The 22,156-nt window shown below is 53.0% G+C and overlaps 2 protein-coding genes across 2 annotated transcripts in view; one reads left to right on the top strand and one right to left on the bottom strand.

Annotated features, from left to right (window-relative positions):
* Positions 1–12,051: 12,051 nt before the first annotated feature.
* On the bottom strand, positions 12,052–20,592 carry LOC121489089 (translation initiation factor IF-2-like). Its single transcript, XM_041751579.1, has 2 exons — positions 16,075–20,592; positions 12,052–13,785 (listed from the first exon to the last, which is right to left on the bottom strand). The coding sequence occupies exon 1, from the start codon at positions 20,364–20,366 to the stop codon at positions 19,431–19,433; it is 936 nt and encodes a 311-aa protein (XP_041607513.1). The 5' UTR covers positions 20,367–20,592; the 3' UTR covers positions 12,052–13,785; positions 16,075–19,430.
* The window catches only part of KLF13 (Kruppel like factor 13), a 50,257-nt gene continuing 48,692 nt past the window's right edge, over positions 20,592–22,156 (top strand). Inside the window, exon 1 of the mRNA XM_041751580.1 lies at positions 20,592–21,200. Coding sequence (XP_041607514.1) covers positions 20,609–21,200 — 592 coding nt within the window. The 5' untranslated portion in view covers positions 20,592–20,608. The remainder of the gene's footprint in view (positions 21,201–22,156) is intronic.

Raw genomic sequence — 22,156 nt, 5'->3', positions numbered from 1 at the left:
GAGGGATGGGGGGTGGAGGCCCGCTGGGCTGGGATTGCCACACATAGATGTCAGGGATCACTTGCTGCCCCTCCTGGCATGGTCAAGTCTGGATGGTGCTGAGCCCACCCAGCGCAGCCACAGATGGCCCTTGGGAGCTTGGTTTCACACCCTGAGGCAAGGCCAGTGGTCTGGGAGGTGCCTTCCTGGGGGAGACAGGGGTGGTAGGATGACTGCAGTTTCTGGAAGGGCTGGGGGAGGGGAGCAGGGGCAAGAAGCTTGGAAAGCAGGGGACTCGCACCTGTGTTCTTAAAGAGGACCCCCTGGGCCGCTTTACTGCCCAAAGGAAACACAATCTGCCTTCTTCCTCTTCTGTAGTCATTATTTATTTATCTGGAAGATACTTTGGTGGTAGAAATTCAGAGCTGCACACAGCTGACTCTAACGAGGGCAATAGTGAACAGAGAGGGGACAGAGCTGTCTCTCTGGGCCTGCGTGAGAGGCTAACAGCCTTTGCATCAGTAGAGCCCTGGGCCCACACTAGAGTGTGCTGTGCTCCTACCCAGCCTTTTACTCTTTCTCTCCTCCCAGGCATAGAAGTGCAGGTGTGTCTTCATTTTACAGATGGGGAAACTGAGGCCCAGGACTCAAGGGATGGGGCCAAGGACACTCCCAGGGCTACAGAGCTCTGGCCCCAAGGCAGCCCTGCAGGGGGCCTGTAGTTTTTCCCTGGTGTGCTAGTGTGCTAGGTGCAGCCGCCTTCTGCAAATTACAACTGCTGCTTGTTGCTATGGTGACTGGTTGTGTTACTCCAGCACTGCTGAGCTGTGTAAACCACCTCCCTCTAAGCTGGGTTCGTTTTTTTTTTTTTTGCAAGAGTGAATGTCTGCCTCCAGGTGTGTGTGTATGTGTGCATAACTGCCACCACCTGGGGCCCTGCACACCACTCTTCCTGGCACACCTGCCTCTTCCCTGGGCCCAGTGCAGCCGGGGCTCCTGCTCCACTCAACCCCACTCCTTTCCTAGGGTGCTGCTGTGCAGGTTGCCTGGTCCACCCCTCCCAGGCCCTGTGCAGTCCCCAGGGTCGGTACATGGGAGCACCCACATTTGTGTTTAAGCTGAAGAGGACTCTGTTATATGCATGGACCATACAACCAACCCTTGCAAATGGACAGTTGGGCTGTTTCTAACCTCTGGCTGCTACAAACAAATCTTTGAAGAATAAGCTTGAACATATGTCATTTTGCACACGGGAGAATATTTGTAGAATAAATCCCTAGAAATAGCATTATTGGGAAATGAGTGTGTGAGTTTATAAGCTTGGTAAATGTTGCCAAACTGCTGTCCATCATCATTACCCATTGCATGCCTATAATGTGCCGGCCCTGACCTGATATCGTGTCTGGATTATCTTGTTTGTCTCTCCACAACCCTGTGCGGGAGGTTATTACTCTCTTCCTTCTGATGAAGTTTTGGAATAAAGGTGAGGTTTGGTGGCGTGAGGTCCGGAGCTGAGCCGACGACCAAGAAAGAATTCTTGAGACGCATTTGATGCAAAATCATGGTTTTATTAAAGCCCCGGGACAGGACCCATGGGTAGGAAAACCTGCTGCTCTGGGCCTGTGAGGGGTGGCTGATTATATACCTGGGAGTTGGGAGGGGTTTGGGGATAACTTACTCTCTAAGTAATTTTGGAAGCAAGGTTTCCAGGACCTTGAGGGGTCTAGCTATTGTTGGGAAAAGGTCACTTATTACCGGCTAATAAAACCTGAGTCATGAGACCCTTCAGATGTATATCGGTGGGCCATGTGCTTGGGGGATGATTGCCAACATGGATCTTGGTGGGTAGAGATAAAGGAAATTTCTAAAGGAATTGTTATACATTAAAGTAGGCTTACAGGATCCTGGGGGTGGGGCTAAGATTGCCTTTTGCCCTCAGCAAAGTATTAACATCCAGGCAGTTGAGTCCATAGAGTAATGTTACTCTGCCTGTTTCAAGGACTTGTCAATGTGCTTTGTCCTCAGCTAGTCCTCTGTTCCCCCTTCACTTCTATGCATGAAGAAACTGAGGCTTGGAGAAATTTGGAAATCTGCCAAATCACTGTAGCATCTGTCTTTTGGGCAGGCAGGTGCAGCCCCGGAACCCCCTTCAAGCTCTGGGTGCCCGTGAACTCAGGGATGGGCCCTCCTCACACCAGCCAGCCTGCCCCTGGAACCAGGGGACCCACAGTCCCTCTGCCACCAAGTCTGTCCAGTCCAGACACTGTCCCCAGCTTGGCCAGCTCAGCCTGAGCGGCGCCTGCTCAGAGGGGCCTCTCCCAGCTGCCTGGTCTCATTCTTCCCGGCTGGTTGCACAAATTGAGGTAATGTCCTTCTGCCTCTGCTTCTTTTCTTTGGTCCTGTCACCTCCTGGCTGGACTGAGAGTCCCCATGAGAGCTGAGTCCAGGCCCACACAGCCCAGGCAGGCTCACCCAGCCTCACTGGGGAGGTTGGTGGGGAGGAGCAGGAAGAGTTCTGGGAGGGCGGGTGGGGGCCTGGAGACCTTACTTCATCTGCATCACAAACAGCAGAGTCGAGGTGGGGGGGTGCAGATTGCTGGGAACCTCCTCCTTTGTTTGCATAACAAAAGCAATTGCCCCGAGCCTCTCTGCAGCAGCTACCGGCTGCTTTGTTGAGCACTCTCAGCCGCGCTTGGCGAGTCCCAGGAATTGTCCCTAGCACCGATCCTTCCCGGGCTCCACTGCCACCCGGGCTGACAAAAGCCACATTGTGGGGCGAGCAGCAGCTGCCGGCATCTGCTCCCCGTGCCGCCGCCCAGGGGCCTTGAGGCTGCTCGGTGCAAATGCTGCCCTTGCTGGGGCCACAGCCAGAGTCACGGTCAGACTCGGATTCCCTGGGGTCTCATGCGGAGGAGAGGGCTGACCTTACCTGATGAAATGAGGTCTCCAGGTCACCTGGTGACTAACGGCGACCCCAGATTTGAAGGAGGGAAGATAACTGCCATGGTATGCGCGCCTGCCGCGTGGCAGATGCCATACCCACATGGAAATAGCACATTATCTGATGCTCCGCTCACAGCAGGTGTTTTTGCGCTGTTTAGATGGGGAAGCAGCCTCAGAGAGCATGAGATTGCCTAGCTAGCATCACACAGCAGAGCCTGGGCTTGAAGGATCCATCCCCTTAAGGTGTGTTTCTCTAGGCCATCCCTGAGGTTCCTCCCACCCCTCACTCCTTTTCCCCTTGCCCTTTCTGAGCATCTCAACCTTCTTTCTCCCTCCTGTGCCCCCTCTGCACCAGGGTCAGCACATCTAGCTGCCTGGGTCAGCACACCAACTCCTCTGGGAGCCCTCCACTCAGGCTCTTGCCTTTGCACCTGTGGCCAAGGTAACAAGACTGTCTGCCCTTGCCCCACTTGGGACCCATGCCATCAGCAAGCATCAGGTGGGTCCTAGACCACCATCCTCCACCTGGGAGCACACCTTGCTGACCTTGGGCTGCCTCTCCTATCACACCTGAATTCCCTCTGTCCCCAAGGGGACCCACAAACTCCCACTAACCCTACAAACTCAGCCTTGGACACACCTCAGCTTCCCTGAATGCCCCTTCATGCTCTTCCAAATTTTGCTGTCTTCTGTCTGCACAGGGTTTGGCATTCCAGCCATGAGTTCCTTCTGCATTTTGGCCCCCTGGGTACTTAGCCCAGAAGCACAATCAACCAACCTCCATGCCTACAATCAACCAACACTCCTGGACCTAAATTAACTTTATGACTGTACTGCACATGAGAACACTGCAGCTTCTCTGGCTTTCAGGAGAGATGTTCAACTCTGTATGTGTCTCCAGCTAACCTGAAGGGATCTGGGTTACACTGGTCACAAAGGCAAGGGTGCCCACATGCCCACAGGGAGTGGCTGGTGAGGCCTTGATGTGATAAGAGCAGCGTAGGGAAGCCACAAGGTAAACCAACAGGATAGTAAAAGCACATGAGGAGCCGGGTGTACGGGGCTGTGCCTTGAACCAGGAAATACCTATGTACAAAGAGCTTCCCTCCAAGTGATGGCCTGCTTTAGGGTGATCCTATGCAGGACCATTCATCTTAGTGGGATAAGCTAGAAGCATAGGGCATAGCTGGAGGGAGGACCAGAGGGTATTCTCCCTTAAGATCCAGGGGATCCCCTGTCTGCCCTGTAAGAAGGCTCTGTGGGGTTACAGCTGCCTCATCCAAGCTCATGGTAAACTTGACAATCCCGGGTCCCCAACAGCTCTCTTACGAACAAGCCAGCAACCCTCATCAAGAAAACCCTGGAAATAAGGGAGAAGAAATGGGTAGGAAATATCAGAAAGGGAGACAGAACATGAAGACTCCTAAATCTGGGAAACGAACTAGGGGTGGTGGAAGGAGAGGAGGGCGGGGAGTGGGGGTGAATGGGTGTCGGGCACTGAGGGGGGCACTTGACAGGATGAGCACTGGGTGTTATTCTGTATGTTGGCAAATTGAACACCAATAAAAAATAAATTTATTTAAAAAAAAAAAGAAAACCCTGGAAATCTGGAGGAGGGCAGAGGTGGGGATTTGGGAACATTTCATTCTCTACCCCTTCCCACTAGGAAAATAAGCACCCACATATCAGAGCATGCTCATTTGTTAGGTATCCAATTAAACCTCGCAGAGGATGGCAAATTTGAATGAGCTCCCCCGACTGTCCCAAGTTGGCAAACACTCTGAATCAGAAAACAGGATCTGTAACAAGAGGCTGGGGGTGGCTGACGCTGGGCATCCTGGGCCCCTGTCCCAGGCTGCCTCCTGCCACAAGAACAGGGAAGTCAGAGACTTGCTTCCTTAGTCTCCCCTATTGTTGATGCGGCTGAGTAAAGTGAAACGGAAGTCTTCTGGGAAAGTTGCTACACAGAGAAAACGAGTCATGTGCTTCCAACACCCTCCCCGGGCTTCTAGCCCTAACTGCGGACCTGAAGCTGTAGCTATTGTCTCTACAGCAGAACACCAACGTTAAAGGAGGGCAGACGGTCAGGGAGAAGGAGCTGGGCCCTTGTCAGCACCCTTGAGTGGCTTCTCCCAGCCCTGGGAAAGCCAACCTTCTGGCATCTTGTTGTAGGAGACCTCTATTCTATGTGACTGTTGGCTGGGTTTTGTTACTTGCAGCCTAAGGCATTTCTAACTTTATAAACTGGTCTTGGAATCTGAACAGGGCTCTAACCTAGGCCCTGGATGTGGCCTTCGTGTGGCCCACTATACCTCTCAGAGATGCCTTCCCCCTGTGCGATGGGACAATGATTCCAGCATCACAGGGAATCTCAGGCAGCTCTGACTGCTTATAACCAAATACCATCAACTGGGTGGTTCAAACAACAGACCTTTATTTCTCACTGTTCTGGAAGCTGGAAGTCCGAGATCTAGGTGTTGGTGTCTCATGAGAATTCTCTTCCTGGCTTATAGATGGCCACCTTCTTGCTGTGGTAGTCAGAGTCAAAAAGAACTCTCTCTGATTTCTTCCTCTTCTTCTAAGAGCACTAACCCAACTATAGTCCTTCCCCAGGACTTGCCTCCCACCCCCACCCAGGCCTCCCAAGGGTTCTGCTTCCAAGGGTCCAGGAATCACACTGGAGTGAGTCTGTGTGTCCCAGAAAACTCAACTCAGACTGCTTCAGGAAGAGAAGAGCTCCAATTCCTCTCATAAAAGCAGCTCAGAAGTAAGTAGATATGGGGGCTCCTCAAGCCTTTAGCAGATTCTAAAGAAGGCGACAAGGGTTCACCTGTCCCTGTGTGGGGGTTTCTTGGCCATGGTAGTTCTCTCCATGGGTCCTAAGATCCCATTGGTCCCAATGGAGTCATGAGGCATGCCCAGCACCAGGGGAGGCTGGGAAAGTCAGAGATTTTAGGATTCTTCCCCCCACCTCTGCATCAGAGGCCCTTGGGGTACATTTCCAGGGGGAGCAAGACTCTGAGTGGGGGTCACTTTCAGCACCTCCCTCGGGAAGGGCCATGCAATCTTAGGAGCCAATTCTTCAACCACAGCAATCCCTCCCCTGATGGGCCCAGTTCCACACAGCCCATGTTCTGTAGGGGAAGCATATCTCACCTTGGCACTTGTAAAATTACAGCTTATCTTGAAAAAGAACAAAAATATCCCTTTTTCAAAAAGAACTTTGGTTTCCTGAAAGGAAGGAAGGGGATTGAGCCGTGGCATTTCAGGCCTCTCCCATGTCCTGTGAACTGTGGTAGAATGAGATACCTTCCAATTTTAGCAGTGAAGGGCCTCAGGCACACATACTCTCTGTGGTGGGTTGTACTTCCTAAAGAATGCCATGGTAATGTCTCCCATTCCATGTGTTCTTCTAGAACCTTTCTACTTCCCCATCAATAAGTGGAGTCCATGTCTCCTCCTCTTGAATCTGAGTAGGCCTTCTGATTACCCCAATCCATGGACTCTGGTTGGGAAGTATTGCTGTCTGACTCTGGATGCCAGGTCATAAAAATGAAGGTGACTTGGTTTGTTGAATAAAGTGAGGGTCCTGTGGGGGCGGACCTGGATCTCTGACATGGTGGCAGATTCAGAGCTCCCCTGGTGCAGCCTCTCTCTCCCACAATGGAGCACAGCCACTTCCCATTCCCCGAAGCCCTCCTCCCTAGGCAGAAATCAGCACATTGTTACCTATTCCCAGAGGCCACAGGTGAGTAGATCAGGAGAGGGCCCAGACTTCAAACTTCCCCATCCTTAGGTGACCTATGGCTTAGTCTGACATGAGAGGCTGTGCCTAAATGGATTATTTTGATTATCTGAATCAATCAGTTCCTTCAGCAACTTAACTTACAGATACCAAGAAGGCCACCCAATTTGCAGAAGAACATGTAAGAGGAGGGCCCAGAAATACAATGATGAGTCCTATGCAAGCCAGGCTTGAAGAAAGAACAATAATGAATTTATTGGTTATGGTCTGTGTTCATCTGTTAGTAAACCTGGCATAAATATCCAGAACTGCTAGTTCCCCTCCCTATAAAATAAGTTCAGCATTAGACAATTTGAGTAAATTATGGGAGGTTCCATGATTGTCACTAGGGACTCAAGTTCCATTTAGTTTTCTCTTTGATTTGTAACATATGCCTTCCAGCGTTGGGGTTGGCTCATATTCATAAAATGGCTGCTAGAGCACAAACCATCACATTTACATCCCCAGCAGTCAGCAGGAGGAAGAGGCATAGGGCAAATGCCATCTGTTTCTTCCTATTCTTAAGAAACTTTTGGCAAGTCTCACCCAACAACTTCTGCTTCCATCTAACTAATCTCCATTCACTTCAGGGGAGGGTCAGAAATGCCCTCTTTTAGCCAGTTATCTTGCTGCTTAGCATAAAATTGCAGGATGTCCTCAAATTTTTGGACATTTCTCCCTTCAAAAGATAGAGCTTAATCTCCACCACCCCTACCCCTCTCCCTTTGACTCTGGGCCCAACATAGCAAGTCTCAGAAGAGCCAATGATCTGGAGGTGGCAGAAGGGACTTCAGACAAAGGCTAGCTGTCACTTGGCTCTCATTCTAGACCCCATGCTCCAGGTTGGGGAAGCTGGCTGCCATGTTGTCAGGACACTCTGGCAGCCCATGGAAAGGACCAAGTGGGAAGGAACAGACAACTGTTACCGACGTGCCAGCCATGTGGGCGAACCACTATGAGGCAGATTCTCCAGCCCCAGTCAGGTCTTCAGATGACCGCGGTCCCAACGTTGTGACTACAGTCTCCTGAGAGAGACCCCCCGCCAGAACCTCCCAGCTTAGCCATTCCCAAATCCACAGAAACCATGAATCATAGCAAATGTTCATTGTTATACTGAGCCACCAAGTTTGGGGCTACCTTGTTTCACAGCAAGAGCTGATCAATGCAGTAAATAATTAGCAACAGCTGTCACAATAAGTAAATAGAGAAAACCTGTCTGTAGAGGCAAGCATTGGCAGAAGAGCAAAGAAATGGTTCTTTTCCTGGAGAGAATATCAATAATCAGCTTTTTGGTGTTTTTCAAATCAAATAATGTTATAAGAGGGAAGCTGTGGAAGCATGGAATTTTGGAAAATGTGTCAGAGAGGCCAGGCCTAGGAAGGTCATACTCCCAGTCATTCAGGAGGAGGCTGGACTTCAAGGATCCTAAATGACTCAAGTTCCAGATCGAAGGGTGGCATGGAAACAAGCATCCAGAACAATGGCCTGCACCCATTTTGTCAGGGGAGGCTCTGAGGAGGCAAAGAACTCACCACTTGGGGTCCCTGAATGCACCCACTAGGCAGCTGTGAGCACCAGGCAAGTCTCAAGTGAGCCCCTCAAATGTGGAATAAGTCCCCTTTTACCATGGAAAACCCTTTACCCTTTACCCTTACCCATAGTCCAGACCTCAGACCTAAGGCTACCATCATTGGTTTCCTCTTTCCCAGGATTGAAAGAGATCATTTTTCTTTGGGCACTAGGTGAGTCATTTCTTAGGTTAAAGAAACCATGCTTGTTCCAGTTACTATTGCTGTGTGACAAACAACCCCCAACATAATGCTCTAAAGCAACAACCATTGCTTTTGTGGGTAAGAATTTTGATGGGTCCTGGAAGGGATGGTTTCTGCTTCACCAATGTTTGGGGTCTTGGCTGGAAGGTCTGGAAGGTTAGAAGACCTGGGGGTCAGCTGCCAAGATACTTCTTCACTGACATGTCTGGCACTGTGGTGGGAATCACCCACAGGTCAGGGCAGATGGATTTCTTCATGGAAGCTGAGGGCTCTAAGAGGGAACATAGGAAAGTCTTCTTCAAGAGAGCCAAGGTAGAAGCTGACTGGCTTTTATATCTGGCATCAGAAGACACAAAGCTTCCCTTCCACCCTATTCTATGCATTAAAGTAGTCAAAAGCTGGCCAGATCCAATGATAGGGGTGTCAAAAACTTTGAGGCCATTAAAAAAAAACCACAACTACACTCTTGTTGCAACAATATTTAAAACAGCTTTGCAATACTGCAACAATTTCTGCTTTCAAGTGTCAGCTGCCTTTAGCTTGGCTCTGTCCTGGAGGCTCAGGGCATCCCTGGTCCCTCCTGGCTGGCACTGTAGGCCTCTGCAAGAGCAGAGGCAGCTCTTGCACCACGTGGACCTTTGTGTCACCAGCATGCAGTACAGGTGCTGTGGGTAGAAGTGTGTGTGCATCTCTGGAATGGGTCTGCAAATGGGCTGCCTCTCCCACTCTTGGCCAGCCTGGGAGTATGGACTGCAGCACTAGAGCCCAGATTTCTCAGTCCCACAGTTACTGCCTCCCAATGGCATTGAGGCAGATAAAGGTCATTAAGGGGGGACTTCAAGGCAACAACAGAACGTGGATGAGGAACCCCTGGGCACCTGTTTCCTGAAGGGCTGTACACCTGAGTACTGGGCATAGAGAGGAAGTAAAGTAGACTACTGTTCAGGGCCATTTTCCTCTGCTTGGAAGGGAGCCTTCAAGGGGCCTACCTCATGGTCACCCACCAAACCCAAGGCACGCTCCTCAAAAGGGCTTAGGCAGCAGATCTCAGTGGAAACTATTTCTGGATTTCCAGGAAGTGACTTCTGGTCAGAGATGGCAGCCTCTTGGCTGCTCTCAAGTTACCTTAATGAGATTAAAACAAATTCATCTTCAACTTCTCCTTTCCTTTTCCGCGGGGCGGGCGGGGGGGGGGGGGGGGTGGCGCTGGGGGAAGAGCGGGGAGATACATTTCTTTCTTCCTGAAACAGCAATAGCCCTAGTTGCACAGCTATCTGTTTTACCTGTGAAAGAAGATACATACCAAATACCAAATTAGGAAGCTCAAAGAGGCTCACACAGAAAGAACCAACTCATGCTACAGTTGGAAGACATTTGAAATTAACTAATTTAATCTAAAACCAGGTATAAAAGCTACCGACCTTCTTGATATACTATCCTACCTAGGAAACCCAGAGCCTAGAAAAAAACCAGTAGAACATATGGCAGGTGTGGATGATGGATGGATATTCCCTGTCCCCTCAGAAGGTGACAACAGACCCATGTGTCCCAAGAGCTCACCTGTGAATCAGGTGGGCATGACCCAGCAGATTGTCTCCAGCCCCCTTTTCTGTGATTTTATGATGCCTAAGCAATATCTAGAGTACTAGCATAAAAGAATACTGCTTCATTTTGTATACTGTCAGCTAAACCTTACCACCCTTCTGTTCTTTACTAAGTCCTACATGCAAACAGCCAAGAATTAAAGAAAGCCTTATCCTATATTGTCTATTGCAAATCCTCCCAATCCCATTAACGAGCATACTCATTAGACAGGATTTCCATGAGAGCCTAGAATGGACCAGCCCTGCTCTAATTTAATTGATTTGATAAATCCCCACATTAATTAGCTAGCTTCCCATAGGCTGGGAGCACCAACTTGTGCTGACACTCTAGGCTGTGCATCTTGCTACACATGTCCTGGAGGATGTCTCTCAAGCTGACAGAGGCTCAGTTTTCTCCCCTGTGAAATAGGAAGGAATGACACTTTCCTTGTAGCATTTCCATGTGTGTCAATGTGTCAGGGGAGTTCTGAAGTGTTCCCAAAGTTTGGGGCTTCTTGTTACTGGCTGGGGCTTGGCAGAAACATCAGACTCATGCCCAAAGGATGAAATGAAGCATTTGACCCTGAACACCCACCCAGGGAGAGGATCACAGATTATGAACAGTAGACGACCAAGGGGCGAGACTGGGAGGGGACATACAGAATAGGCAATTATCATGGCAACAGAGATCTTCCCAGATTATCAGGAAGGAAAGTGGAATCCCATGTCGGTTGCCACGTTTACGAGTGGGAGCCATCTGTTCCAGCAAGCCTGGAAGGGACCATCCATCATTTTAACATGCTTTCCTCCTACATTTGTTGCAGACACTGTAAATATCTCTTCGGTCTTTCGATGGCTGGTCTCAGAAGCATTTCTGGTTTTAATCTTCTGCTGTGTAAGCATGCACCAGATGTGAAGCCAGCTTTCATCATTTAGGACCTGATGAATTATTTTGTACTCAAGGACCACTGGGAGATGGGACATGAAAACAGCTTTCTACCCCTCCCCCATGTCATACAACAGAGAATGGCTTGTTCTCCTTTTCATGCAACAAGCCATCAACGACTATGATGAGGTTTGGGTCAGAAGTTTCTCATCCATCCAACCATCTGATTCTGAAATGGTCAAACTTGAGTACTGCGATGGCTCAGGGTGAAAGTCTCTCTGGAGCAAGAATTCTTTATGATACTGTGGCTAAGTCAGGCGATAGGAGCAGGTGGGAGTCTACGAGTGACCCCTGGGCTGCATGAAGAGGATACTGCTTGCTTTCTATGGGTGGAGGGCCTTAGCATCAGGAAATCACGAGGCGATCCTGGATAAATCCCAGCCACCCTCAGCCCAGCTCTGGGCCATGGCTTGTGAGTAAATGCAGGACTTAGAGGCAGTGGCTGCCCTGGGAAGAAGTAGGGAAGATGATGGATGCCCAGACTTGGCAACCCACAGCCTGGCTGCCACCAAGAAACCAATCCTAGAGAATAACACTGCAGAACAAAGCACAGCCCTCGCTTTGCCTGGCATCAAACCCCTTCTTCCTATACCTTGTTTTATTGTTTTTGTTTCACTTCCCTCCTCTCACTTCCACTTTTATATTAGTTAGGGCAAGCTCAGCCCCAGTAATAGGTAGGCCCCAAACTGTGGCTCAAATTCAGTCACCATTCAGGAGAGCACTGCTGGTCAGGTTTCTAGGTCCCAATCTCTTCTCTTTGGTGGCTCCGTCATCCCCAAGGACTTTGTTATCGTAATCACCCAGTTGGCAGAAGGGGAAAGAGAACATGCAGGACAGAATCCATCCTCTTAAAGGCCCCAGTGCAGAAGCAGCTCACTGCCCCTCCACTCCTATTCCCTCCCTCAGAACTTGGTCATGAGGTCACATGTAACTGCACAGGAGAGTGAGGAGTGTGGTCAGTCACTGCTGTAGAAATTGGGGATAGATTTTATGGGTGTTTTAGTCCATCTGAGCTGCTGTAACAGAATACCATAGACTTGGTGGTTTATAACAACAGATATTTATTTCTCAAAGTTTTGGAGGCTGGAAGTCCCAGATCAAAGTGCCAAGGATTTTGTGTCTTGTGATAACCCACTTCCGGGTTCATAGATACGAACCTCACATAGCACTGGGTCTTCACAACACAGAAGGGGCAAAGGAGCTCTCTGGGGTCTCTTCATGAGGGTACTAGGCCCATTTATGGGGAGGGGGGCTCCACCCTCATAACCCAATCACCTCCCCAAAGCCCCAACCCTTAATACCTTCACCTGAGGGGTTAGGTTTCAACCTATGAATTTGGTGCGGAGGGACACAAGCATTCAGTCTACAGCAACTGGTAGCTGAGTGCTCGTAGTCTAACACATCTTTTAATTGGGATTATTCCTTACATTAAAGTTATATATGCAGATACCTTATAGGCTCAAGGTTTGTTATGAAACAGTAACCCCTCAACTTCCCTTTCTTCCCCTTCCCCAGAAATAATCCCTCTTGCCTCTTTCCCCTATTTCTGTAACTCAAATAGGGCATGCATAAATTTTCTTTTGTGTAGCAGATTACCACAGGTTTAGCAGCTTGAATCATCCATTTATGATCTGGCAGTTCTGTAGGTCAAAAGTCCAGGAATGGGGCAGCTGGGTTTTCTGCTCAGCTTCTAATGAGGCCAAAATCAAAGTACCACCCAGGTCATGTTCTGTACTAGAGCCCAGGGCCCTCTTCCAATCCAATGACTGTGGTTGAAGTTTGTTCTCGGCAGTCATAAGGCTGAGGTCCCAGTTTCAATTGGGCGTCATCTGGAGGCCATTCTGAGACACCCATGTTTCCGGCCATGTTGTTTCTCCTCCATCTTCAAAGCCAGCAATGTAAAACTTCTCCCACTTCAAATCCCAATTGAATCCCAATTTGAATCCCATGCTTCCAATCTCTTTGATCTCCCATCTCTGACCCCTAGACCCAGATAAATTGGCTCATGTAATTGGGTCAGGCCTACTAGATAACCTCCCCATCTTAAGGTCAACTGATTTGGGCCTTAATCATATCTGTAAAATGCCTTTACAGAAATACCTGCATTAGGGTTTGATAATGGGGAGAAGTATATGTAGACTGGGGACTAGAATGTTGGGGCCATCTTAGAACTTTGTCTGCCACAGCATGATCATATTGCTACCTCTTGGGCTTTCAGTTTTGGGTGCTGTCAGTTATTGCCCCATATGTAGTTGTGGACTTAGTTTCCTTTCCTCTTGCCTCCTCTGCCCGTGTGCACTCCTCAAAAACTTCCATTAGAGGGACACCGGGTGGCTCAGTGGCTGAGTGTCTGCCTTTGGCTCAGGGAGTGATCCGGGATCAAGTCCCACACTGGGCTGCTTGCTTCTCCCTCTGTCTATTGTCTCTGCCTCTCTGTGTGTGTAAAAAAAAAAAAAGGGGGCCCATTAAAGTGACATAGAACAGTTCATTAGAGCAATGCTCCATGTTTTTAAATCTCATGAAAATACCCTCTGTAACTGAGCCAAGTGGTCAACTACAATGGACTCCTTTTGTTTTCTTTGGAGCTCTTGATTGCTTTCTTTTTTGTTTCCATGTACTTACCATTAATTCAACCCCCAAACTCTTTACCAGTTTTCTTAGTATCCTCAGAAGTCACATTTTGTGGAAGTCACAGGTTTTGTGGCAACTGTTAATGCTTCACTGAATAGCTCTCAGCTCCTTGTCTTCTGGGGACATCTTGGGTCTGCACCTGGCTCCCTGTGGGCCAGCAGTCCTTGTGACCATTATGAACACAAGTGACTGTCAGTATTCCAGGGCATGGCTGTCCCATTGATCTGAATGCTGGGGTGAGACTGATCATAACCCAGAGCAGTCCCCCAGATAACTCTTGATGTACTGAGAATTAAACGTTTGGTATTTGAAGCCACAGAGTTTTTGGAATCATTTGTTACTATACCATAACTTAGCTGCTCTAGACTGAGAGAATAGTAACCACGTGTGGGGTGTTGCTGCAAAGAAAATAAGATTTGTGGCATTGGCTTAAGTTTTAATGAGTAGGCAGTGAGACAGTGGAGGCTAGAAGGATGGCCATCATGTGTCCAGGGGTAGAATGTTTGGGAAATCATCACCTGGGAGAACTTGGAAGAATCAGAGAAAAGAGACTTAAGGGTATTACTTAATACCATCAAAGATCAAGAGGCTCAAAGAACTTGCAATTAAGTTTAGAGAGAATAGCATTTACCAAAATGCACCGGAAACTGGCTATTGACAATGTAGCTGACTGGAATCAAACAGATTAGGTAAGAAGTCAATTATATTTTAATTTAATCAGTTAATATTATTTAAAATGAGAATACTTTATCTTAAAAAAAAATCAATGAGTTTCAGCCTTTTGATGTGGGTCAGAATGGTATACCATCAGTGGCAAAGCCCCAGCAGTCAGGCCACTAAATGTACCCAAGTGTTGACCCGGGGTGTCTAAATAGCAGAGGAAAGCTACCAGAAGGATTGTCCAGAAGAGTCATGAGATACACCACAGATAAGGAGGACACAGAAGGAAGAAATACAAATTAAAATATGCACAAATTAGTGAACTGACATTTCCAGACCTGTGACTTTGTAAGTTGATATTGTCCCTCTGTATGTTTGGTGTTCTCAAGTTTGAAGGCATTAAAAAAACCTTTAAGTATATATCTAATGCTGTATAATTACACTATAGCTACTGTTTTACTGTCATTGCAGAATATTTTATAATTCTTCCTTGGTTATAATATTTTCACCAAAGGGTCATGTAGCAGTGAACATCGAAATGTGCATTTCATTGTGTTCTTATATGGTTGGAAATGGTTAAAACTTACTGTTTGCTCTAGAGCCTATGTCTCTTAAGGAATCATATTTAAAATGCCTCTCATATCTGTCCTGGTTTTAAATGAGAGGCATGGACTGTATTTATTGTCTTCCCTGTGTTTATATCAATGTTCTTTTTTTTAATTAAGATTTTATTTATTCATGAGAGACACATAAAGAGAGGCAGATATAGGCAGAGGGAGAAGCAGGCTCCCCATGGAGAGCCTGATGTGGGACTTGACCTGGAACCCCAGGATCACACCTTGAGCCCAAGGCAGATGCTCAACCACTAAGCCACCCAGGTGCCCCTGTGTGTATGTGTGTTTTAAGATTTTATTTGAGAGAGAGAGAGAGAGAGAGAGAGAGAGTGCACAAATGAGGAGAAGGAGACAGAGAAGATGAAGGTGAAGAACTCCTTAGGGTGAAGTGAGAGTCCAAAGAAAAATGCACTGGCCAGGCCTTCCTCGATTGCATGGATTCAAATGACTCCAGGAATACCCTCACTTCTGGGTGGGGGAAAATACCTTTCTGGCACAATTTTAGGTTTGCTATGGACACTGTTTACAGGGACTCTTCCACTCCTCCACTTTCTGAATCAGAGTGTTTGTTGTGTTTTTCTGTCCCTTTCTACCCCCTGTGCATTGGGATTGTGTATTGGGGCTAGGAGTGCTATGCGGGAGTGTGGAACGGACAATTTATCTTTAGGTCATAGGTTTCTAGATTAAAAAGAACTGTATGAGCCAGCCACACATGAACCACACACATGCAAGGACCACTGAGCTTCCTTCAGAGGTCCTGGACCTGGAACTGGACACTGCAGAATCCCCCTTGCCTCAAATCCCTGTCACCCTTCAGGCTGAGATTTCCATGTCACTGGCCTCTAGGTCCAGATTTAAAAGGCTCCTGAAAGTGGGTCAGGCCCACTTGGGGAGGGGGAAGGTAGATTTTATGTGAGTGACACCTCTGGGTCAGTGCTCTCACTGTCCCTCTGCCACGATGACCACCATGTTCTAGACAGTGGCTGCCCCATCAACCTCCCTGTCCCTGGGTGCCTCAATATGGACTCGTAGCGTGGCCAGAAATAAACCTTTGAGATTTGCAAGTTGTTTGTACTGCAGCATGGCCCAGCCTCTTCTGAGTTATATAGGGATTCTACCTATTTCACCTGGTGGAGAGGTGTCCCCAGGGCCTCTGACTTACCCCAGCTTGGTCTGTTCGCTCTCTGTGCTTCTCTCCCTCCTGTGTGGAAGGCTTCCTGGACCACATGCCTCCCTCTTTGTTGACTGAATTCTTCATTTTGGAAGCATTATCTCTGGTAGCTTCCTACCACGAGAAAGGATGTATGGAAGGCATTATTTATTTATTTATTTATTTATTTGGAAGGCGGATTTTGTGAGACCTCCCGCATCTAAAAATATTCGGTTTGTACTATCTGGGTAAACACGGAAAGCAATTTTACTTTAGATTTCCCAAGGCTTTGCCCCTTGCCTGGTCTACTTGTTGCTGTGGGAAAGCCCAGAACCATTCTGACTCCTGACAATCTCTATGTGACCTGCTTCTTTTGTCAGGACGCTTCTTGTCTCCATTATTCTGAACTTCATCAGCAATCTCCTTGAGGGTAGGACTATTTTTTCCCAATGAGCTGGACTCCCTGAGGGCCCTTTCAACACACATTCTTTGGTAGTGGAGACTTTTCTTGGATTAATTCATTGATGACTCCACCCACCCCCTGTGTTTTCTCTGATCATTCATTCCGGGTTCCTATTATTTCATCAATGGACTTCCTGGATGCTCCTCTAATTTTTTCTCTATTTCCCATTTCTGGCATTCTTTTTTGTTCTACTTTCTTTGTTGTTGTTGTTTTTTTTTTTTTTTTAAAGATTTTATCTATTTTAGAGAGAGAAAAAGAACACCAACAGGGGATGGGTAGAGAGAAAGGGACAAAAAGACTCCGTCCTGAGCATGGACCGAGATCACGACCTCAGCTGAAATCAGGAGCCAGGTGCTCAACTGACTGACCCACCCAGGCACCCCTTGTTCTACTTTCATAGGGATTTCCTCAACTTTATCTTGTTCCCCCTTCCTGAATCCTTTCTGCTATCTTATGTTAAATTTTGTTTGTTCTCTGAATGTTTCTTTATAGGTGTCCTGCCTTCATGGGTGGCAGTATCTTAATTTCTCTGATGACGTTATTAGTAGTTTATGTTGACATATACTTCTCTCTGTATAGTCTCTGTTTCTTCCAAGTTGCTTTTTAAAAAGCCATTGGGAAAAAAATAAAAATAAAAAAAAATAAAAAAATAAAAATAAAAAGCCATTGGGGCTCTAGATTTCATGCTCTCCCCCTCCCCCGCCCCAGTTTCCTGAGATGCCAGGTCAGCTGTGGCTTCCTGTGAAAGACTGATTAGAAGCTCTGTACACATGTGTGGGGCTCATTATCAGTGGCCTCTCCTTGGGGTGATCTGACTTAGCTGGGCAACCACAGATGCCAGAAAATTGAAGTATTTCCCTTGGCCCGGTCTGATGCTCCAGAAAAGACCCTTTGTCTCCTGGCCCCTGCAATCTGAAATGCCAAGAGGGGTGCAGGGGCTAGTCTCAGTATCCAATATCTTTAAGTTCATTTAATCCCCCTGCTCAGCAGTGGTTATGGCACCACTGCTGTCAATTGTGCCTGGTGTCTCCCAATCCAAGATGCTTCCTTTTACTTTCTTTAGGCTCCAGAAGTTTCAGGAGGCTCCAGAAGTTCACCACCTTTACCAGAAACCCTAGTTACCTTTTCAGTCTTGAACCTCTTTACTCCCAGACACATCTCCATCTCCATCTACTTGTTCTCATCTGATCTTCCCTACTCTGTTTTTGTATATTCTGTTCCTTCCATCTGACACTTGATCCCCACCCACCCTCGTTTATACATAAGCTACCTCTGCCAGAATACCACATAAGAAGAAAAACACGGACTACTCACAGCTCTGGGGAGGAGAAATGCATCTCTCGATACTGGAACATACTTCTACATGGTAAAGGCTGCAGGGTCTGAGGCTTTCAGTGAACGATCATCAAATGCTTGAGAAACCAACCAGGGAACTGAGTTTTGCATCCAGAATGCCACAGGGCACAGCTGAAACCCTTAGGGAGACTGCACTCAGCACCCCAGAGGCCTAAGGACAGCTTTGGGCTGTGGATGGGGGTGGGGTGCGTGGCAGTGCAGAGGACCTCGACCCAGGCCAGCCTCCCCTCACCCAGAGCAGGTGTCTTGCCCATGGCTGTGGCCCAGTGCCTAGAATAGTGCATGCTTGTAGGAGGACAGCCAGTGTGTGTGTGCAGGCTGGGGTACTGCAGCAGGAGAGGAACAGGCAGGGGATGGATGCCGGTAAGTCCGGGAAGGGCCAGCTCCAACTTTAACCAAGTGACTGTGGCATGTGGCAGGACTACGGGAATATTCTGAATCATTCTTTGGTCAGAACACAAACCTCTTAAATGTCATCAACACAATCTGCCTGGCAGAACGACTCCTTCCTGTCAGGAGACCCTCCTGGAGGGATGTGACCCAGATGGCCCTTACGGAGCCCACCCCAGGGAAGCACTCCTGCGGACTTGCCAGAGGGCACCGGCTCCATCAGGGAGAGGTAAGCGTAGGGTGTCGGACACGCCAGAGAACCTCTCTCTCAGTTCCTTCTTCGTTACCTGGAAAAACGTTTTTTTCTCACCAGGCCTCATATTAACTCGGTGGGAAGTGGCCGCTCCTAATTTTGCGCGCAGGATAACGCTGCCTACCCTCCACCCCACCCAGGTCCACGCGGTTCCAGCGTCTCGAGCGTCTCGGCTGCTGCCACCCAGCAGGTTCCCCGCGCGGTCCGTCGGCTGACACGTGCGATCCGTCCACTAAGGCAAACCGCCCAGGGGCTGCAGTCCCAGGCGCTGCCTTCCAGTCCAGGGGCTGCCGGCGAGGTCCGAGGGTCCGGGAAGGAGCTTGCTGCGCTCCTTCCGAGGCAGCGGGAAGCTGTGCACTGGTTCCTCCCACGAGGGCTAGGCCTGTAGAAGGATGGTGGGGCCGAGGGGGTGAAGGCGGGGCGCCGGTGACGGTCGGGGCCAGTTGGAAGGGCCAGGGCCACGAGGACGCGGACTGGACGGCCCGGAGTATTCGCTCCGCCAGGCCCAGATGGCGCGTGGGTGGGGCGCGGTGGGCGGGGGCCTCGCAGCTGGTGGCGTTTGAAGCCTTCCCACCGCGGCGGGAGGAGGCAGCCGAGAGGAATTGGCAGCAGGCCTGGGGCGAGAAGGAAGGGGCCCCGCGTTCCCTGAACAGCGGCGCCGGTGCGCCCGCACGTAGTTCACTCCTGCAAGCACGAGCGGTGGGCACGTCACCCACGCTGCCAGGTTATCCACCTGCCCGGGGCCAGTCGTCAGGCTCCGCCGGAGCCCGGCTCCCCACCAGCGCGATCCCCTCCGGGTGCCCGGCCGCCCGGGACCAGACCGGGACGCTGTCAGTCCTTCCTGCGGGAGCGGCCCCGCCCCAGCCGTGACCTCGCTCCCAGCCGGGCCGCCCCGAGGCCGGGAGCTCAGCAGAGGCAGAGCAAGGAGGGGGCGAGCGCCCGCGTCTCGAGGCGCTGCCACCTCGAAACCCTGCCGCGGCGGGGGGGCACGGAGTGGTTCCGCCCCCGGGCCAGGCCGGCAGCCCCGCGCCCAGCGGAGCGGACACGCCTCCTCGCCGCGCAAACGTCGCCGTGGTAGGAAAGAGAGAAGGGGAGGCGAGCCCCGCCGAGGCGCACCCATCCCTGGCGCCCCTCACAGGCGGGGATGGAGGGACAAAGGGGCGCCCTCCCGAGCGCTCGCTTCCACTCCCGGGCTCGAGGATGCCACCGTAGGGAAGCCCGGCAGGAAAACGTCCCGCGGCCTCCCGGCTGTTGGGGGGCAGGGGGAGAGCGGTCCCTGCGCAGCCACGCCCCGGCCCGCCGCCCTCGGACGTCCTGCGTCAGCGTGCCCGGCTCCCGGCTCAAATTTCCGCTCCTCCTCCCGCGGGCCACGCGGGCACGCCCATTGGCGCGCGCAGGCCCCGAGGCGGGCCGGCCCCTCTCGCCGCTGGGGTTGGTCCGGCCGCCCACCGACGAGCCAATGGCGCCCGCCCGTGCTGCCCTAGGCCACGCCCCTCCCCGGGCGTGGGCGCGCGGGCGCTCGCTCCCGACGACGCGCGCTCTGGGGGTCCCGCCCCCTCCGCGCGCGCAGTTCCCCGCGGCCGCCGCCGCCTGTAACCTGCGCCGCCAGGATGTGGCTGGGGGCTGACGTCGGGTCCAGATGTGGCCCCGGCCCCGCCCACCCCCGGGGCCGGGCCGCCCACACCGAGCCGCGGCGCGCACGGCGGCCGTCCCGCCTGCCACAATGCGCGGCGAGGCTGCGGCCGCGACTCGGCGAGGGAGTCCCTGACGTCGCCGCTCGGCATCCTTAGGACCGGCCGCCCCTGACGCCGCGCGGGGATCCCACTGGCCCGCGCCCCCCATGCGCTCGCTCCTCGGTGCCCGGCCGGGCCGGCGCCTCGCGGACGCGGAGCCGCGCGGGTGACGGCAGAGGCGGCTGCGCGCCCAGCCCAGCCCGCGGAGAGGGCGCGCCGCGCCCCCGCCCCCGCCCCCCGCCCCCCGCCCGCCGCCCGCCGCCCGCTCTCCGGAGGCCGTGGGTGCGGATGCGCCGCTGACGACTCGCCGCGACCAGCAGTGCCGCCGGGCCGCCGGCCGGATCCCGCAGCATGGCAGCCGCCGCCTATGTGGACCACTTCGCCGCCGAGTGCCTCGTGTCCATGTCGAGCCGCGCGGTCGTGCACGGGCCGCGGGAGGGGCCGCAGGCCGGGCCCGAGGGCGCGGCCGCCGCTGTCGCCGCCTCGCTGCCCCGCGTGGAGGAGCGCCGCGACGGCAAGGACAGCGCCTCGCTCTTCGTGGTGGCGCGGATCCTGGCGGACCTCAACCAGCAAGCGCCGGCGCCGTCCCCGGCGGAGCGCAGAGAGGGCGCCGCGGCCCGGAAGGCGAGGACCCCCTGCCGCCTGCCGCCCGCGCCGCCGCCCGCCCGCGAGCCCGCCTCCCCCGGCGGCGGAGGTGCGGCGGCCGCGCCCCTCAGCCCCGCGTGGAGCGAGCCCGAGGCCGAGCTCGAGGCGGGGCTGGAGCCCGAGCGGGAGCCGGGGCCCGCGGGGAGCGGCGAACCCGGCCTCAGACAAAGAGGCCGGCGGGGCCGAAGCCGCGCCGACCTCGAGTCCCCGCAGAGAAAGCACAAGTGCCACTACGCGGGCTGCGAGAAAGTTTACGGCAAGTCCTCGCACCTCAAGGCGCACCTGAGAACTCACACAGGTCAGTGGGGCCGCCCGGGCGCCCCGAGCGCGCGGACGGGGACGGCGCCGGCCACCGGGCCACGCCCCCGGGCCGCCGGCGGGGCTCGAGGGACGGCGGGGCCGGGGCGGCCGGGGGGGCCGGGGGGGGCCGGGGCCTCGCCCCTTCTCCCGCCACGGGGTCCTGCCGGCTGCCCCGCGCGCCGGGCGAGGCGGCCCCGGGAGCCGGGAGCCGGGAGCCGGCGCCCGCCCGGCGACCGCGCCCCCGCCGGGCACGCCCCCTCCCCGGGCGCTCTCGGGCGGGGCCGCGGGGGCGGATGTCGTCATCCGGGCTGCGGGCGTGGACCCCGCGGGGGCTGGGGGACGGCGCGGGCAGGTGTGGGCGCGCTGAGCGGGGGCCGCACGTGCTGCCGTGGGGAGGCGGGCGGCGGGGGCGCCTGGGGGCCGCGCGGGCGGGGGTGCCTCGCCCCGGCCCCTCCCCCGCGGGCGGGCGGGCGGGCGCGCGCGCGCTGGGGAGGGCGGAGGGAGGGGAAGGGCCCGGCCCGCCCAGCTCGGCTCGGCTCGGCTCGGCCCGGCCCGGGCGAGCGGCGGGCGAAGTTCACGCGGGGACAGGGCTCCCTCCAGCCACTCGGCACATTCTTCGCTCTCCTCTTCCTGTAATTTCTCCAGCGCTCTGAGGTTTAACTTGTCGAAGCCGGAGCCAGCAGTGGCCGACGCGGGGGGCGGTCCGGGTTCTCCGCCGGAGGCTTTGTGGGAGCCCCGCCCATCCGGCCGGCGGGGGCGCGCCCAACCCACGGGGGCTGCTCGGCCTCGGGGCGCTTTCCCCAGAAAGGAGCGCCCCTTGGCCTGCCCGGGCCTGCGCTCCGCCCTCTTCTCCGCCCTGCTCTCACCTGCCGGCGTCGGGCGCGCGCGGGCGGCACCTGCGCGGGAGCGGGCGGCCCCAGCGCGCCGTCGCCCGGCCTCCGACCCCGGGGCAGC

Source organism: Vulpes lagopus, chromosome 4, assembly GCF_018345385.1.
Source record: "Vulpes lagopus strain Blue_001 chromosome 4, ASM1834538v1, whole genome shotgun sequence".
Taxonomy (NCBI): Eukaryota; Metazoa; Chordata; class Mammalia; order Carnivora; family Canidae; genus Vulpes; species Vulpes lagopus.
This window is presented reverse-complemented; position numbering and strand designations above follow the sequence as displayed.

What these genes read in the sequence shown, in the direction of transcription:
- LOC121489089 (XM_041751579.1), bottom strand. Translation starts at nt 20,366, where the DNA reads ATGGGGGGCGCGGGCCAGTGGGATCCCCGCGCGGCGTCAGGGGCGGCC.